This window comes from Sinohyriopsis cumingii, chromosome 17 (genome assembly GCF_028554795.1).
Source record: "Sinohyriopsis cumingii isolate HCF-2022 chromosome 17, ASM2855479v2, whole genome shotgun sequence".
In the NCBI taxonomy this organism is placed as follows: domain Eukaryota; kingdom Metazoa; phylum Mollusca; class Bivalvia; order Unionida; family Unionidae; genus Sinohyriopsis; species Sinohyriopsis cumingii.
In genome coordinates this window covers 39840954-39861786 of record NC_142977.1, presented here as the reverse complement: position 1 = coordinate 39861786, position 20833 = coordinate 39840954, and the positions used below count along the sequence as shown (strand labels likewise).

General features: G+C 38.1%; 1 protein-coding gene across 7 annotated transcripts in view; it reads left to right on the top strand.

The window, feature by feature from the left end:
• The first annotated feature begins 5332 nt into the window (after positions 1-5332).
• LOC149778468 (uncharacterized) overlaps positions 5333-20833 on the top strand; it is a 51892-nt gene continuing 36391 nt past the window's right edge. For 2 of the 7 annotated variants that reach the window (XM_089939328.1, XM_089939322.1), the window contains exons 1-4: positions 5333-5450; positions 10492-10534; positions 15057-15144; positions 19481-19639. In XM_089939328.1, coding sequence (XP_089795454.1) covers positions 15102-15144; positions 19481-19639 — 202 coding nt within the window. In that variant the 5' untranslated portion in view covers positions 5333-5450; positions 10492-10534; positions 15057-15101. The other 5 variants (XM_089939324.1, XM_089939325.1, XM_089939326.1 and 2 more) reach the window with 5 other exon arrangements.

Below are 20833 nucleotides of genomic sequence, written 5' to 3'. Positions count from 1 at the left end.
TTGATGGTGTCAGCAACAATAGCAAAATTATTGGGATCGAAGACATGAGTAGGCAAGGGGTTTGTGGGATGGAATCCTAAATGGTGACACAGGAGGCAAAGCCCTTGGAAGCTTGTGCATTGTAAAATGTTTCCAGGGCATAATTTTTACCATCTAACTGAAATTAAAAGATACTGTAGGAAACGTTCTTTCTTTTTCATTATAAATTTTTGAGGTGGTGGAGTGACCAAATATTCCCTGGTAATCAACTGCCATTAAAACCAATGATTTATTTATTAGTTTCTAATCAACTCTGGAGGGGGGAGGGGTTTGGGCTATAAGTCCCACTTGCCAAAGGAAAGTGAAGCTTCTCATAGCCTCTCTTTTCCAGGTGTAGTGAATGCCACAGGACCACTGTCTGGCTCTGCTGGGCAGGAGGTTACTTGTATATGGCCTCTCCAACACTATTGTGTCCAAAGCAGCACCTTCTTGTGTGGCCCCCTGTTTTCACAGAGCCTGCTTTGTGGTGCGACCGAGTGTCCGGCGGTATAACTGGGTGGGCAGACTAGGCTCGTTATCCTTGGCAGGCAGCCAGTCTAAGAGAAGAAAAACTGACTCCATATTCGGGCAGATGGAACTCATTAGCTCTGTCAGGCAGTTCATATAGGAGAAGGAAACTCTCACACCAAACCCACCAAGTCTCAGCCATTGGACGATGGCTTCGCTGCCTTGTGGATTTCTTTGGGAGAAGAAAAGACCATGGGAGTAAACCCAGACAGAAAATCTGGAGTGGAGCCCCTAAGGTGGCTGGGTGTTAACTACGACTTCCTTCCAGCAGCTCCTGCATCCAAACTGGTGCCAAATGTCATGCTCAGCATTCCTTTGGACCCGACCAGCAAGGATGTCTAGGCAGCCCAGGATCTCCATACTCCACGCCCAGGCTTGCGCCCTGGAGAGGCCACTTTGGCCTCACTCCTGAGTGAGGAAACAACACAGAAGCTGGCAGCTACCGGTTATAAGTCCCACCCAATTGGCGTAGGGAAAGGGCGCAACAGGTCAGTTTTGACGGTGGGATGGATGATCGCGTCACACTGGCCGACTACCGCCCGCCTTAAGGCGAGCAGCCCTAGGTCAGTAAAATGTTGGCCCGCCAACGTCTGCATGCTTTAGTGGGTGCCTGGAGCTCAGTGTGTTGCTCAGAATGACAAGCAGACAGAAATTCCGCACCAGACAAAAGAAACAAGAAACCAGCAAAGAAGTCTCCAGTTCTTCGATTCACAAGCTGGAACGTACGCACCATGTGCACATGCATCTCTGACGACCTAAGGAAGGTGGACGACAACAAGAAGATGGTCATCATCAACATAGAGCTCACCAGACTAAATGTCAGCAGTGCTGCCCTTCCGGAAACCAGGCTCGTCTCCAGCAGCTCCCTCAGAGAGGAAAACTACACCTTCTGGAAGGGTCGAGAACCTGAGGAGCCCCACCAGCACGGAGTGGTCTTCGCCATCAAAAACACCCTCCCTGCCTCAATTGAGCCTCCCTCAGTAGCACTAAACGTCTCTTGTCCATCTGCCTTGCCACTGCTGCAGGTCCTGTCAACATCCTCAGTGTCTTTGCCACCACCCTCATGTCTTCAAAAGACACAAAATATCAGTTCTATGGGCAGCTGGACGAACAGATCAAAGGATGTCCTAGAGATGAGCCACTGCCTTTTCGGCGACTTAAATGCCTTAGTAGGTGTGGACCACGAGTCATGGCCTGCCTGCCTCGGACATCATGGTACTGGAAAGACCAACGAAAATGGTCAGAGACTGCTGAAGCTGTGCACCTACCATGACCTGTGCGTTACAAACACCTTCTTCAAGTGTAAGCCACAACACAAAGTGTCATGGAAACACCCCAGGTCTCATCGCTGGCACCAGCTCGACTTGATCATCACCATTCGCTCTACCCTGAACAGCGTCCTCTCCACCAGAAGGTACCACAGTGCAGACTGCGACTCCGACCACGCCTTCGTGATCAGCAGGGTATGCCTACAGCCACACACACACTACACCGCTCAAAACCAAAAAGGTCGCTCTCGTATCAACACTGCGCAGATGTCGGTCCCCTCCAAGGTGGAGGTGTATGTGTCCGCCCTGGACCAGGCTCTCCAGGACCTGCCAGAGCACGATTCCACAGCCAAGTGGAATACCATGAAGGGTGCCATCTATAGCACAGCCATGTCCACGTTTAGCAAGAAGGAAGGGCCCAGTCAGAACTGGTTCAACGCACACCTTTCAAGGATGGAACCAATAATCGAGGACATACAAAAAGCCTTTATAGCTTACAAAAGATGCCCCAATGAACGGTGCTTGCTGTCCTCAGAAGTGCCCGAAGCATCACCCAACACATCGCTAGACAGTGCGGAACGAGTACTGGCAGCAACTGAGTGAAGGAATCCAGCGCAGTGCCGAGTCTAGAAACATCAAAGGTATGTACAGTGGCATCAAGAAGGATCAAGGCCCTACAATAAAATGGCTCCCCCCCCCCCCCAATCTCTGACGGAGAGAAGATCACAGACCGTGAGCAACAGTTGGCTAGATGGGTGGAGAACTACTCAGAGCTATACCCCCTAGAAACGTCAGTCACCGTTACGGCTCTTAGCAGCATACAGAAACTGCCCACCATGGTGAAACTCGACAAAGTGCCCACATTAGAGGAGCTCAGCAAAGCCATGGATTCCCTCCCAAACGATAAAGCACCAGGTGACGATAGCATCCCGCCTGAAGCTATCAAACGTGGGAAACCGACATTGCTTCAACCGCTGCATGAACTACCCTGCCTCTACTGGGAGGAAGGAGCAGTCCTCAAAGACATGCGCTACACCACCATTGTGACCCTTTGCAAAAGCAAACGCGACCACAGTGACTGTAACAATTACAGAAGGATCTCGCTCCTGAACATCGTTGGCAAAGTGTGCACGCGCATCATCCACAACGGGTGCAGCTGCTGACGGACCGTGTGTACCCGAAATCTCAGTGCGGCTTCAGAGCAGGCAGGTCGACAACATACATGATCTTCTCCCTCCGACAACTCCAAGAGAAGAGCAGAGAGCAAGGTCAGCCACTCTATATGATGTTCATCGACCTCACTAAGGCCTTCGACCTGGTCAGCAGGAAGGGCCTATTTTAACTTCTCAGTAAGATCGGATGCCCCCCAAAACTCCACAGCATGATAATATATTTCCATGCCGATATGAAGGGAACAGTTCTGTACAATAGATCCTACTCAGACTCGTTCCCATCAACAGCGGTGTCAAACAGGGCTGCGTGCTAGCGCCGAACTTTTTTCGGGATCTTCTTCTCCCTGCTCCTTTCCTACACCTCGACTCGTCCACTGATGGCGTATATCTGCATACAAGGTCCGGCGGGAGGTTGTTCAACCTGGCACGACTGCGCTTGAAGACCAAAGTGAGGTCGGTGCTCATCAGGGAGATGCTCTTTGCGGATGACGTGGCTCTTGTGACCCACACCGAGGATGTCCTCCAGAGACTGAGAGATCGTTTAGCTGATGCATTCAAGCAGTTCGGGCTCACAATCAGTCGAAACAAGAGAAACGTCAGGATGCAAGATGCCACCACTGCCCCTTCCATCAAAATCGACGGTGTCACCCTGGAAGCAGTCAACAATTTTACTTACCTGGGGTCAACCATCAGCAGCACTATCTTGCTCGATGTAGAGCTGGACAGAAGGCTTGGAAAGGCAAACACCATCATGACACGACTAACGAAGAGGGCGTGGGAAAACAATGTGCTGACAGAGCACACCAAGATACAAGTCTACCGTAATTGGTGACCGTACACATTAGTTTACCCCGGAATCGAGTGCCTGTGATGTGAATGACATCAGAGGTCATATAGTCGCCTGATATCGACAATAAACAAATTGCCAAAGTTGTTGTACATAGAATTTGGACATATTATATAGAAGAAGTCACTTAATGTTTGTAAATAAATATAATGCACAAGTAATTCTCAACATATTTATTATGAGAACAACGACCAGAAACCTGTCGGTATCGCAGCAGGGTGGAGAAAACCATTTTCAGTAAGTACCGAGCATGTGCTCTCTGCATAGTTAATCTAGCTTTCTTCGAATTGCTGAAACATTTACAGATTTTCCGTCGTTGTTTTTATAATAAATACTTTCAGAAGTTTGTTTTTTCATTTTTCTATATAAAAAATACGCGACTTTCATTTATTAATTGATATGTTTTCTTACAGCAACACTAGAAATCGTTCATTGTTGATATCGCGTGACTGTATGACCTCTGATGTCATTGACATTTAGGTTGCGAGAGTTGTATAGTCACATGACTAGGATTGCAAATGGACAGATCCAGGTCAAATTTCAGCAACGATGTACTTTCAGCTGGATCAAATTCACAACGAATGCTATGATCGCAATTTCTGAGAAATAAATCATATTCTGTCATATTCTTATCGATTTCGTGCAGGTATATCTCGATGAAAGGTCGTTCAAGTATGCTGGGCCGGCAAGTAAGCGACTACCCCATGCTGACACCAAATGGTGGCGAATTGCAACTTTTCGATAGGGAATGGATTCTATATATATGTAATAAATTGACAACGAACAGTGCAAAACTAGTATCTAACTTGCATGAGCACGTTCAACTCTTAATGAGTCTTTTTCAAAGGCAAATACAAAACATAGACAAGACAAACAAATAAAACAGAAAAACGGTTACGTTTGCAAAACTTTACATGGCTGTTTCTACAGGAATTAAACATTTAAAAATATATTGTTTCAACTAGTTTATTTCTAGCTACGATGTCGTAGCCTCAACTTGATTTGTTGTCCACGAGGTACGAGTAAGGGTACTAATATTAGTACTAGTATATTTCAACTTGTTGCTATACTGGAAAATATTTTTATTGACCTCGAAATCGATGAGCCATTACGACATGTGTTATTTTATGTAAAGTTATGTACGCGCAAATTATATCCATGATATTTAAGCATATATTTCATTGTTATCCGAATCAGCCAAAAATCTGGTCCAAATCAGATAGAAATCTGGTCCGAATCAGCCCGTAATTTGGACCGAATAAGCCTGGTCCGATTCAGCCATGGTCCGAATCGGCCTGTAACCAAACAAAACATTTAGACTAGTTATGGTTTCTGAAACGTTATATTCTTATTTGTGAAAATGTGCTCAGATTTTGATTTGTTTAGTTTAATTCATCAATAGTCATTCTGTAGTGTAGTCCCCATATCGTTTGCTGCCCACAGCAACAGCACTGTGACGGAAGATGGGAGTTAAAATAGTGAATGACGGGGAAGGCCCTAACGTTCCATTTGTACACTCTCACATGACCGATATCATGTGACATGCATGCCATTATGTGGGCTAAAAATATGGCGACTTGCATATAGACGGGAGACTTAAGTCTTAAGAGCAGTGAGGTAGTTATTATCACAGGGACTCGTATCGTTGCTTACAGTTTACCTACAAAATCATACATAATTGTAATATATAGCCCCAGTACATGTATGATTTGTTGGTGAACTTTAAGCAACGATACGAGCCCCAGTTGTTAACTTATTGTCAATGTGTATATGATTTTAAAAAAAAGAAGAAGTAAATTAAGATTAGAGAAAAAAGCATCAGTTTTTGCAGGAAATATTCTCTGTCAAAGAGAAACTTGAGATACAGACAACGCAAAACATCTATACCTATGTGGGATCTTTAACTAAGGAAAAAGTTCTTTCCCAAACACTGGTAGATTTGATAGCAGTCATAGACGAAAAGAATAAAGAAATTACAAAACTTGAAATAGAAAAACATCATTTCCAAACAGAAGGAAGGAAACTTAAACGACAATCAAGGAATACAAGCAAATCGTTACAGAAAAATAGAGCAAAATACAGTTCTTTGAAGCTAAAACTTAAATCCTTTCCAGCTAAGATTGATCTTCACAGAAATGAAAAACTGAAATTAAAAAACAAACAGCTTCAGGCGTCTGTAAAGACATTACGTAGAAATTGCAACTCGCTTTCAAAGTTAGTATCAACATATGAAAAAGAAAATATTGAATTAAAAACAACTGCAGCTTAAAAAGGAGAAAGTGCTTGGACAAAGTAACAATATGGAAACTGATTACTTGCTGGAGCAAAACAAAGATTAAGAGTAGATTTATCATACACAGAGGGACTGCTGAAAGATAGTGACAATGATGAAATTATTACCTTTGACAGAGAAAACAATACTTTTTCATCTGACTTACAGTTATGTGTCATGACCCTTCTGACTGAGGGTGTTGGTGTTCATCATGTGAATAATGCTTTAACCCATGTTGCTAGACTGTGGTAAAAATTTCACAAGGATGCCCTCTATTTCTACTATAAACAGAATTGGAGATGAAAGGGCTAGTATTTCTTATATACATATGAGTGAAAACCTGAATGAAGAGACTAATACCTGTCTGATGTCAGACAAGACAAAAAAACATGGAGAATGTTATGAAGTTTTCGCATTAAGAGATTCCCAAGAGAAAGAGTGGATACTAGGTCTTAAAAATATGCACAACAAAGCCTCAGAAATGTGTTTACAAACTTTGAAAAATGTAATCAGTGACATCAGTGAGACCACACAAACAGTGGGAAACAAATGTTGGTGAAAATCAAAAACACTATGTCAGACAGAGCGGCCACTGAGAAGAAATTCCATGCACTTCTTGAGGATTACTGCCAAGAACTTCTCCCGTTGATGTATTCCAACTGGGACTAATTGTCATCACCAGAAAAAGAACAACTGTCAAGAATGAATAATTTTTACTGTGGACTACATATTCTCATAAATTTTGCTGAAGTAGCAGATCATGTAGTTAGAGATTTTGAAAAATTCGTGAAAGATAGTCCCTTGGGTGCAGAAGCACATTTGGAGACAGCGAGATATGCTAGGAGTAATGAAAGTGGAACTGTGCGGTAAATACGAACATCTGCCAAATGTCTTGCTAGAGGAGGTGATGAGAAAAGTGGGTGTTACATGGATTTTAAGACATTTTTGAACCAGAAGGATGAGGAAGAAGACTACCTTCAGCGGAAAAGATTGTCACTTTTGGTCCCATTTTGGGGAAATCGCTACAACATTCTTTTCTATGATGCTGAAGTTGTGTTGTACTTATCCAATTTAATTCAAGAATTTTTTGACAAAGTTTGTATTCCTGCAAATCTACTTCATAAAGCTGTTTCATCTGATGTACGTGAACTGTTGTATCTGTCGATGTGTAAAGCATTAGGACTCTGTTCAAAACTCATCACTGCTCCATTTTGGAGAGCTCTAGAAAGCAACTGTTCTCTTCAGGAAGCTAGTAGCCTGTATCAGTGTTTATTCTTTTTTCTAGAAAGAGTTAAAGATGACTCCACTGATTTCATGTGTGGAAATGATGTTCCTTTCCCAGAACATTTGCATAGAGATGAAATGTTCGATAGATTGATGGAAGCCGATTCATTTGATCAGCAGACGTCTCTTGTTATTCAGCAGATATGTTGGTTTTCACTCTTGCAGAAAGCAGCTAGTGATCATTTGCCGGGAGGAAAGTACAGTTTCGTGCATGAAACTATGCAGACTGGAACGAAGTCAGTGCTAAGGCACAACAAATTCCCAGAGAGAATTTTTGCTTTTTTGGATGTTCTCACTCGGTTTTGTCCAGCTGCATCAACTTAATATAATGAATCTCATATTATGTTTGCCCTCAATAAAACAGGTAAATGGCTCAGCTCTTTGTTAGAGATGGAAAGACTAGAGTATCTGAATACGGCCAGAAGTAAAGGGCGACAGTTGAGAGAGAAGTACAAGGCAAGAATAAAGGAAATAGAACAGACTTGTAGAGAAATCCTGAGACAGAAGAGACAAGTTTTAGAGAACAAAGCACATAAAGAGTATTTACGTCGAGAAGAAATCACCAACAACATGCTGTATTATGGACTGTGGCAACTCCCAGAGACTGTTGACCAGCACCTGGAATCAATTAGATCTGATTCGGAGATGAGGAAAGCCTTGAAAACCCAAGTCCAGTTCAGACGGGTTGTCCTTGGACAGCAGCATCCAGACAAGAAAGTTTTTCAGTTTAGTGAAAAGGGAGAGCTTTATAGTATTAAAAAGCTAACTGAGAACGTGAAAACTTTGATCAAGAGTGCTTTAAATTTTGTGAACCCTTCACAGGATAACATTTTTATTGCTAAACGTGTTATACACTACCAACTAGAGAATGACTTTCGTAAAGCATTCTATGGCAGAGTTATTTCAGCTGTACCAGGATACCCAGCATGATTTAATGCCACATATGACAATGATATTGCTGTGTATGTTTACAAACTTGCCGAGGACTATGCTGCTGGTGATCTAGAGATAGTGGACTAAAGCCCCAATGCTGCCGTTTGTCCTAAAATTTCACCAAATTTCCAATGTAACTCAAGCTTGGAAGAAAGAAAATGATTTGTTACATAAGCTTTATGACATAAAGCATTATTTCATGAAGCTGTTAAGTTTAAACAACATTCATTTATTCAGTTTAGAATTAATATGTGCCATGAATTCATTCAAAAAAACTTGATTGTAATTCTCATTTTTGTCAGCAGTGCTCCCAAGGTAAAGATGTGATAAAGTTGACAATGTAGTGAACAATATCATAGTAACAGTAACACTTGGCACACAAATTTATGCCAGATGGAATTGAGAGGCAAGCCTGTTTATTTAAAGTGTACTTTAGAAGAAAAAGCATACATTATAGACAAAAATAAAAAATCTGGTGAATACTGCTGATCAGCTAGTGCTTTGGAATATTATGAAGGTTGAAATTGGCTGCAGACAAACAGCCATGTCGTGATCTTTGCTTATTATGTTTGCAACGGTGACATCATCAATTCTTTTGTTCCATCTTTCGAATGAAATCAGTTGACACATGGATGTGGTTAATCAACACTGAATTAATTTGTACACATTGAAAATGCTCAGATTTTTTGGAATAATTCATACACATGTGGTGATGAAACATTGATATTATCTTGTTGTAATGGAAACCAATGATGTTTAGGACCAATATATGTCAAGATTCTGTAGTGTTCAGATAATTTGGAATATACTACTTTTCACAAGCAATGGCAGCATTGGGGCTTTACAGTGGAATATTGCACTGCAGTATATACACAAGAATGTTTTCCAGTTCAGTGACAAAGGAAAATGATATAGTATTCAAACTTTGATTAAATCTCTGAACAATCTGAACAGGAGTAGATTACAATCTGTAAACTACTTACTGGATAATATTTTCATTGTTAAATACGTGATAAACTACCAACGAGAATGAAATCCTGACACCATTCTGTGGACGAGTTCTTTCCTGTGTGCAAGGTTACATAGAATAGTTCATGTAACAGATGACACTGATATTGCTGTGTACATACTTGCAGAGGACTATGCTGCTCTCGATCGAAAAATTGCAGTTGAAGGTAGAAAAGTTCAAATTGAATGCCAGCTTGTGCATGATCCAGCATGAAATTTTAATATCCCAATTTGTGTTGATTTTAGTTATTTGATTTTGTTACAGTATTTGTAATACTTTTTTAATAACATGTTTTGTTTGTACATGTACAACAAGGATTTTTCTAGGATTGTCAGCAGCATGATTGGGTAACTAGCATAATTTGACAATAATGTGTGATCCTGACGGAGGTCTGCAGTAATGAGTCTTTCATATTCTAGAAAAATTCATTTTTCTTACATGTTTGTTCATTAACCGCTTGTGATTCTGTACATTTTGATGAAAACAAAATGACTATATAATGTTAAATTGTAAAATGTTTATCACAGCCAATCTATATAATTATTACTCAGTATCTTAACATATGTTTGTCAGTGATTCTGTCTGTGGGATGTACAATGTACCAAATGAGAACATTTTATGATTTATACTTAATCATAGCAATTTTCACTCAGAATGTATGTACCATTACAACTTCTTAACTAAATTGCAAGTAAAATTAATTATTTTATAGTTGATTAATAATGGACTGTATGACTGTCTTGAGAGGCAGAATGGTAGTTTTGTTTGTGTAATATGACTGACATAGAAATACACATATTATTCCAGCATTGGATGCATGTAAATACTGGCCTTGTACTTGTGAAATCTTTATAACTGTACTTTATCTACTGATCGGTCAATTTATTCGAAGTTCATGGCATATTAAATTTTGAGTCAATGTAACAATTGTGTATTTCATTTAAAAAAAATATTAATCACTTTAGCAAAACTTGTCATGGAGATAATATTCTTGATTTTAAAATAGGTACATTTAAAAATAAGATATATGACAATCTCCCCCAAAATTGATCTACAACCATATGAGAATGCATCTATTTCTTATGTAATGGTGTTCAGTGACAAAGGTGATAATATGTACCAACTTTTGTTGCTTATTGGTATTATCTTATCTATTGCAGATACTGTGATAGTGAACAAGCAACAGATCACAAGCTAGAAATTGTAAGTGAAATACTTTGAGTAATTCACAGTATTATGTATGTAAATTTTATAAGTGCAGCATGAGAAGTCTCTAATGAACATCATTGTGAACATTCCACAGAAATGTTGCTGTTTAAATGTTGTTGTTTTTAAGTAGGGGAAGCCTAATGGTAAAAAGAAACCTGCATTGTGAATTTTGCTGTGTGGGTATATTTAAATTAAAAGAGTATTTAGCATGGATGGTAGCTGTCACATTTAGTATTTTGCAAATGAAAAATGCCTTACTTACGTATCCCACAGTAAATTGACAAAAATCCATTTACTGGTTTTATTGAATATAGCATTTCTTGTATAATGACATGCTTAGTATGAAATGACAACTTTTGTTAGATAGCAGGTCGACAAACACGGCAAAAAAGAGAAAGTTGTTTATATGTTTTGAACGTAATTTACTTGCTTTGCTATGCATTGATAAGTACTAATATTGCGAATTTTGAAGCAATGGAAATTTAGATTTTTTAAAATAATTTTATCACTCTTTGAATAAAGGCCCTCAAACTTAAAATGTTCTTTCACAAAAAGTCTATGTGAAGCAACATTTATGTGGTTATCTCTCCATATGAATTTTTTTTTGTCTCTAGCTCATTTGCCTCAAACTAACCAAAAAATCTTTTTTTCAAACATCTACTTAATACTGCTTAAGAACGATTTGTTTGTGCAAAAAATTTGGCACATTCATAAAGATTATTTAACTATTTATAAGATGCTATGTTATTTTAAATATAACTATACATACAATTTTTAGCTATAAAGTATTTTTAATGTATTATGATTATAGCAATTTTTTAAAAGCATGAACTAACAAGGAACACAAGTCCTACAGGGAAAAAAAATAATATATCATATTATAAAATCTTAGAAATCTATTTGTGGTCCAAATTTAAAAAATCAAAGCATTTTATAAACAGCTAAATAATCTTTATTAATGTGCCAAATTGGGTTAGGATATCTCTAAAGAAAAATTATCTGTGGGTACAGTACCACATTTTGGCACCAAAAAAAATCATTCTTAAACAGTATTGAGTAGATTTTAAATGCCAAAAAAGTCATATAAAATACATTTTCTGACATATTTTCATAAAATAAACTTTTATATGTTTCTCTCAAATAGCATTACATGTGTGCTAATTTTTATTGAGTTAACATTCTAATAAAAAATTCCTTGGTTCATGTCCTTGTCAGTCTCGAGTGTACTTAGTCCTACAATGTAAGACATAGCACATGCTGTTTTTGTTTTAGTCCTATCACCCTCCAGAATAAAAATATCAGGTGATGTGTCTAATGTTGTAGGACTAGTGTGTACTGAACTGGAGACAGTCTCACCTGTCTACCTACTTGTTGGTATAACCAAATATATATATACACATATGTCTAACTACAGTTTTTGGATAGAATGTAAGATGAATGTATGCGCATGTGACTTTTTTTTTTTTAATTGTCCAAAGAGGTTAGTGTTAGGACTGGCCATATGTGCATGTGCGAATTGCGCCTTCCTGTCATGATGAGACTGGACAAGGTCTTCCTGTCGTGCTATTAAAATAAGCTATTGGATTGTTAGTAGAAAAATTATGACAGACCATAGGGGCCCCGAGTGGCCGAGTGGTCTAAAGCGCTCTTCGTTACGGATCACTGCCATCTCACCTCTGTCTGCGGCGGTTCGAGTCTAAGATTCAGCCAATGTGGGCATGTGAGAAAGCCTGCCAGTAGCTTCTCGTGGGTCGGTGGTTCTTTCCGGGGTTTTCCGGGTTCTTCCTCCACCATTAATACTGGCCGCCATGTATAGCCTATCGTGCTGAAAAATGGCGTTAAACCCCACAACAACAACAACAACAACATGACAGACCATAAGTCTAACTGACGTGAAAAAGTAATTGAAGCAGAACACCAGCTGCTAGATGAAATACCAAGAGAACCACACTGATTGTAAAGTACAAACACATGAGTTTGGTTGCTGATGCATTTTGTGGCCTTGCTGTGGCAGTAACTGTCCATTGTGGTGTGACTGGGATCGCGACAACATCCACCATTGTAAATGCACCAAGTGGTATTGTTGTCGGAGCCATATCGATAGTAACCGGTGTCTTTGGCGGTGCCAACAAGTTCATTTTAATGCGACTGCATTCTTGAGTAAGTGTTTATTCCGATGTGACTGCATTCTTGAGTACACGTTTATTCCGATTTGCTTGCGGCCATACAGATTAGTTTCAGTATGATCAAAATTGTACTCGGTAGCAATCGAGGATACAGAAATCAGTGTGGCCAAGTTTGAGACTCTGCAGGCATTAATGGAAAATCACAGACAACTCCAAGCAAAAATAAGTAACTGCGTGGTTGCAGATTTACAGACAGTAAAATTTGAGTAAACAAAAGTCTTCACACAGTGTGTTTATTGATCGCTGCTTGCTGTCCGAGTACATCATCATCATCATCATATCTCTCTCTCTCTCTCTCTGTGCAGTATTTTCATTCCCACAATCACTGCAGACCTGAGTAGTATGAAAAGATGATATTTTACCCTACTGGCCAACTTTGTTGGCACTTCCTACCAGAGGAATCTCTACCAACCATGACGAAATCACCTGTATGGTTGCCTATATACATGATCAAAGTTCAGAGTGAACCACAGACAACGCTCATGTGAGGGATAAATTGTCTTGATGGATAGAGGGGAGGATGGTTGGAAAGGCTGCGAAGTAAGTCATTGGGATAAAACACAGAGTTCTGTACTACTACAGTTTAGATGGTGATAAAAAGAGGAAAGGGAATTGTATGGAACGCCATGACTGTTGTTCATCCTTGTCCTATTTTGTGGATTATTATTTACGTGCGGTGATTTTATCACTGCTTGCATATTTGTCACATTCTGGAACTCCAAACCTTCGATGGATACAGTGGGTATTTTACTGTTACCGAATGATATACTAGAATATATTTAGCCACAGTTGTGAGAAGCGCTTGTAATAAAAATAAAAGTAATTCATTTGGTTCAACTAAAGGTGAAGCAACCCTGCTATTTGTGTTTCTGTGTCTGGTTTTTGCTGTCTTCATTTACTGAGTTTTTGTCCTTAACACAGGGATGGTCCTGGCTTTTAAGAAGCTGTCGCCAAAAAAATTGCCAACCTCAATATTTTGTCGCCACTTTTCAAAAAGTGTCGCCAAAAAAAGTAGTGTACATTTTTCCAAGTGTTAATTTAGTCTATTAATGTAACAGGCAATGAAAATTACAAAAGATGGATTAGTTAATACTTTAATTACAACAAGCATTAACAAAATGTTACAAAGTGTTACATGAAGATCCGTCACGATTTTAGGGCTGCCCACTTGTTGAATGCAGTTTCAAAGTCTAATTTTTCACATCTGTACATGCTGATTCTCATTAAATTCTCAAGAGATGAGATGCAGAGCTTATTTCTGATGTCAGTTTTTATGAGGTTCATCTTACTGAATCCACGTTCACAGTCCTCAGTGCTGACAGGTGACACCAGTAGTCTCTCAGCAGCCCCCCCCCCCCCTTTTAAGGCTAGCTTCACAAAGCTTGTAGCGAATTGCTTCCTAAATCCCAAGAATGATCACTGAATGCTGTATAAATTTTCTCGACAAGAAAAATATGATCTCCATTCCCACGAATGAAACTTACACGAGTCAACACCTGGCAATATTGGACCGTATATATAAGCATAAATTCACACCCAATTTAGGGATTCTTTCACTCCTGTAATTTGAGAAATAAATAATTATTATTAATTATGCAAAACTGTTATTTTTTGCTATTTCTTGTTGCAGAGTTTAAGTCTCTGCAGCCGTAACATGGGACTGATGGCAAAAGGAAAAGATCAGTGAGTAAAACGCTGCACTGGTGACAGATGTAATTGTGATTGAGATTTTTTCCATTTGCTTTGTATTTATACACAGTAGTCGGTACTTCAAAGGTTATCAGTTTTCTATGAAGGTTCAGCAAAACTATTGTATTGGTATATGTATAAAAAAAAAACAGAAGGATTAGCCATACAATTAATTGTATCTGTTCTATTCACGTCTTCAGAAGTCGGTCAGTTGTAGGTATAGTGCGGTAGCATGATTGACTGTATCGCAGCATATAGTACTCAGCCCAGATATCAGCATAAGCAGATTATGATGTAACTATGCACTGTAAAGATGGGGTTGTCAATAAGAACAAAGGATCGTTTGTGTAACAGATTGATTCCAGTGCATTGCTTAGTCAAGTTTGTGGCTTCCTTTCGTTCTGCCTTTTAATTTATCCAGTCCAAATCCATGATTGTATGTACAAATTAAATAACCAAAAAGTATGTCGCCAAAAAAATCGCCAGATGGGATATTTTTGTCACCAGTAAGGAAAAAAAATCGCAATTTGCGACATTGGCGAAGCCCAGGACGATCCCTGTTAACACCAACAGCAGCATCAATAATAATAATAATAATAATAATTATAAACTTTGAAATTGTAAACGCTGGTCTATTTCAGCAGGGGAAACTGAAACAGTGCAGCACAGTTTGAAGTTCAGTAATTATGGAAACTTCCTGTCAAGAGGGATACGTGGATACACACTTCCGTAAGTTGATCTTTTTATTCCATATTGTGATGGAACTCTTACTTGACTCGAAATTTACTTTCAGAATCTTCAGTTTGTTGGCTAGCCATAAACTTTGATGAAAAAGACGGGATAATAAATTACTTCATAGTTTAACTCACTGCTAATCATCTGTCTTAGTTTCATTGGAAATATGTCAGAATTATATAAGGTTCATATTCATTTGCATTGAGTTTAAATTTCAAACAAGCACATCACGTACTCTATATCAAATCTATGTTGGCCAAGTTTGTTAAAAACCTGTAAGATTGTAAGTCAATCCTGGTTCTTGAATACACAGCCACATAACTTTTTTCTAACAGGACAGCCAGGGATAGTTAAAGAGAATCACAGTCTGCTGGCTAATAGTTATTCAGTTTTCTCTGCGTGGAAATAAATTACTTGTTTTGGATCAGTAATGCCTTGGTTATGGTATCTTTGCATAAGGTTGTAGTTGGTTTTTCATTTTCACCAGCACCATTTCGAACTCAGCAACGATACTTGTTTTCTTAACAATAGCCATCAAGTAGAGTTTGTAGTCATATTGAAACAACTTTGTGCTGCTGCAAGAAGTTCCGAATAAACAAGTATTTGTGAATGCAGCCTTAATGTAATTACTTTACCAGTACCGCTAACCACATGTTCATATCGATGTAACCACAACAGGAAAATAAGACTTGTGTACTTAAAATGGTTGCTGTGGTCACAGTTTCAGCAGTGCCAAGACCCAACAGTGGTCTTATTGGCGATTCTGCAAAAAGCATCTATCACCAAACATATGGATTTGTATTTCACTAGGAATGCGGCTCTGTTTGTGATTCCATCTTGCAGTTGTTGTTGCAGTTTGACTATTTTCTCATGTCGGTAACACTGAGGGTCTGTCCTAGTCCATCTAATAATAATATGATCGCCAAGTATAACTGCTTGATCAAGTGCGATGCACATATCTACCCAATTACTCATCATTTACTTGTAGAATTGTCATTCAATTATAGAAAATATCTGATTGGAGAATATTTAATTTTCCAAAGATTTGCATTCTGGGGCATTAGCACCACATTGATATGTGACCGTCCTGATTACACCCTTGAAAGGTGTCTTAACAATCATTGTTTTCTTTGCCCAAACACTATTACTTGGACAAGTACGCCTTTGCTAAATAACAGTCAAGATTTTTATCTTCTTGGTTGAGTCGGTGTTTGTGCAGCATAATCAACAGGGAATGCGACTGGGGTGGATTTGGCGGTAAACTCCACATATTCATTGCAGAAACAATCCGCGAGAATGTCAGTTCTTTTCATGCTTGGTTGTTTAGTGTCTGACCTGGCATTTTCACATTCCAAAAATAACCTACTTGTGTTGTGATGCTATAAAGCACCATACCAAACCTCTGTAAATAACTGTCAAAACAATGGTGTCATTCCCATGTCAAATCCCAGTTGGTACTTATAACACTGTCCCACCAGAAACAGTTAAAATGCTATGATCAGGGCTTTGGATAGAAACTTTTCTAGTTATTCATCTGGTGATATCTTCCACGATGCAGAATTTGCCAAACAACTGCAAAATAATTGTAAATCATATATATGAAACCCCCCTAAAGTTTTACATTTACCTCGATCAGATCAATAATTGTAAATATTATTCAGTTGCAATTGCCATTGATTTTTTTAGTAAAAAATGATTTTCATGGTGACTTTGTTTCATATAGTGTTATTGAAGTTTTTCAAATGGGTACAATTAACTGCCTGAATATCAGCATCAGAGATGAAGGTGGAAAATTTCGCAGTATGCCTGTAACCTGTATTGTATATTTTCCATGTAAAGTAAATCTGTGTTAGAATGATGAGAAATATTATCGCGTAGAAGTCTCAGTAAATGTTCTTTCCTGTAAACTCTTGGAGAAAAACAGATGAAAAAGATGCTGCACTAGGTCGAACAATTAACAATGACTTACACCTCAACAGTCACAGTAGTCTCTATTACCAGAACCTGCAGAAAACATAAAAGCGGCTAATAACTGCTTTAAATAAAGAGCGAGTTGATACTCAAATATGTCAAACACAGGGGGGATAAGTTTTAAAGATATCAGTACATGAAGGGAACATGTTAACAATAATTTAAATGTTATTTAACACAGTGGTATTGAAAGAACTAAATCTGAGCACTGCATAGAAAGATTGATGAGAACAAGATTTTTGTCGGGTAGGCCGCAGTTACTGACCAATATCAATCGTACAATATAGATATACATAAGATAAAATCAATGTGCGTTGCAAATTAAATATACATAACAATACATCGTCAAAATTGCAGAAAATGAATGATTGAAGAGAGAAAACCAGAAAGATTAACAACGTCAAAATAATTAAAAAAAAGTGAATAAAAGTACTATAAGAGCAGTGAAGATAATTGCAATTTACGCCAACAGATTGGACAGACATAAGCGAGCTTGCTTGCTGTCCCAATATGGGAAGAAAATTCAGTTTACGAGGAATGGGTACACTCAAAATGAAATGGAATTTTCTTTCCTTATTGGACTATGTAGGAGGATGTATGACTTGTTTTTCTACAGCGCTGTTCACTTTATATATTAGTTTTTTTTATCCATGTCTAACTGGTTAGTGGCTCAATGGTTAAAAGGATGACAGTGTAATGATAGAGAATGACATTGTGGGGTCGAGCCAAATCCAGGGAACATTTTTCTTGAAAAAAATAAATAAAAAAATAAAGAAATAAATTAAGCTTCAGATCTTTACAATCTCCTTTTGTAAAATAATTGTAAAAAGTAAATTTCATATAAACAAGAATAGATTTGACACTCGATGAGATATCAAAACTCGAACGTTTTGTGTGTTTGGATTTTTAACATAGATTTACCAATTTTAGCCATATTTCTACAATGTCTACAGTGTTGCAGTTTATAGTGATGTCTAGCACTGGGACATCATGCTGCAGACATGTAGCATCATATCCCATCCTGTCACTTTATCCTGGCACCAGGCTGACCACTCGTAACACTAACATCTTAATGCTGAGTGTCAAGCGAGGCAGCTGTTAATGCCATTTTTATAAGTCTTTGGTATCACTCGGCTGGAGCTCGAACCAGCGTCATCCTGTGTCCATGGCAAATGATATAACCACTCAGGCCATCTGAGCTTTCGAGTCAAATTTGTACTTGAACAACTCAGACACAGCCCTTACACTATCAAACAAGTCAAGTTCATACTCTCTGGTTACAGGTGCTACACACAATTTGTATGCACACTTTAACATTGTATTTCATTTTTTACATGAGCAGGACAAGTGATGTCCTAGATTTTATGATTATAAAATTGAAGATCTGGAATGCATGTTTCCATTTTCCTTTCATCCATATCAGTCATAACTCGTGAGGAGTGTAAATGTCTGTACCACACTTAGTATCCCATCTTTGAGGTCAAGGTCAGGTGGCCTTATTTTGTGTTTTAGTACCAGCAATGCATTATACCGAGATGCTCAAGACAAAGAAGTGGACAAAAATTCAGTACACATTTCTTTAACAGAAACTGGGACATATTCAGTGTGAACTTGTGGTCTCATCCCCAAGTTAAAGGTCACAAATGTGCACACTTGTTTTCATGCCCAGAGTTCATTTGTAGTAATGATATAATGATATAATGTATTTAATGTGACTGATCTACTAAAATACTTTTATCACGGTCCTTCCAGACCACAGCTCAATATTATGGATGATAGCCCTACTAATAGATGATTAGATTCACGATCAAACCCGGGTATTTGCAAGAAGATGGTATGCATCAGCGTTCTAAATTTTTCACGATAAAGGACGTAATTGTTGGTGTGGAAAGCGGTTCGCAAATGTAAAAATATGGGTATTTGCAAACTTTGTGATCAGTGTTGTTTATAAAAGAAAATACCAGAAAGGGCACTGCTCTGAGAGATGTACTTATTTCAAACTGCATCGTCTTTGCTCCAGTACAAATTGTCGCATTATTTATATTAGATGCTATTTCTCTTATAGTTGAAAACTATTGTGTGATTGTGGGACTGGCAATAAAATGTGACTATGTTGGTGAAATTACAGGGAATAATTACAGAATAGGGAATAATTACAGAATAGGGATCATTTTCAGCAGGAGTACTTCAAAGAATAAAAGGGAAAATTGTGCTTTGTCAACAGCTAGAAGTAGGGTTGGAATTTTTGTGTTTTTATTTGTTAGTTTCTTTAATTAATGTGGTGAGCACGAGTTCCTCTTTATAGCATGAGTGCTACCCACAAGCTATCACAAATCTTGATATTTTCTTGTCTTCACAGATATCTGGGATCTACAAAAGTTTAAATACCCATGGCCCACCCCGGACATGGCTATCTATAGAAACTACAGCCCGGAAACCCTTTGGAGTGAAATGCAGGAGACCCCACTTAGATATGGCATTTTTGTCCAGTGCCTTAACAGGAGTGCGAATGAAGCCAGTAACTATTATTTGCAATAATAATAATAATTCTGTGTTTATCATAAGAAAACCAAACAAAACATGTTCAATGTTTTAGATATTGTTTTAAAATCCAGAATTGGCAATATCTAGTGACAACACATTATTTACTGCCAAAGTATTTTCTTGGAATAGAAGGCAATAACTTGCAGAGAAATCATCACCTTTTTATACATTTAAAAGAACAATCATAGTCAAGTGAAACTTTATATTATTTTTCTAATGTACTCGTACATCGCTGAAAAAAGCAGTGAGAATTTTTGTTTGAAATATAACAAATGCTTTTTGTACAAGAGTTTTTTATTTTAATTTAAATGTCTCACAATGGAAACCATTAAATATTGCTATTTTTTGCATCTTGAAAAAATGACCTGATACAGAAATTAATGTCATCATATACCAATCTCCTCAATATATTTCTTTCATTATTTCTTAGATGGAAGCATCCAAACTTTGTTGTACGCTATGAGCTTCGTGTGGCATTTTTTAAAAACAATTTTGTCTTTGCCCAGTCATATTGGTGAGGATATAGACTGAAAAACATATTACAGTCGTAAATACATGTCAGTTCATCCATCAGTCCTCAGTATTCAGGTGTGGAGAAAATTGTTGACAGTGACATATCATCGTGAATTTAGTATGCACACTCTTTAATGTCAAGCATGGGGATATTTTAACAGTGACAGATCATCGTAAGAATTTATTATCCACACTCTTTAATGTCAAGCATGGGGATATTTCAACAGTGACAGATCATTGTAAGAATTTATTATCCTCACTCTTTAATGTCAAGCATGGGGATATTTTAACAGTGACAGATCATCGTAAGAATTTATTATCCACACTCTTTAATGTCAAGCATGGGGATATTTCAACAGTGACAGATCATTGTAAGAATTTATTATCCACACTCTTTAATGTCAAGCATGGGATATTTCAACAGTGACAGATTATTGTAAGAATTTATTATCCACACTTTTTAATGTCAAGCCTGGGGATATTTTAACAGTGACAGATCATCGTAACAATTTATTATCCACACTCTTTAATGTCAAGCATGGGGATATTTTAACAGTGACAGATCATTGTAAGAATTTATTATCCACACTCTTTAATGTCAAGCCTGAGGATATTTTAACAGTGATGGATTATCGTAAGAATTTATTATCCACAC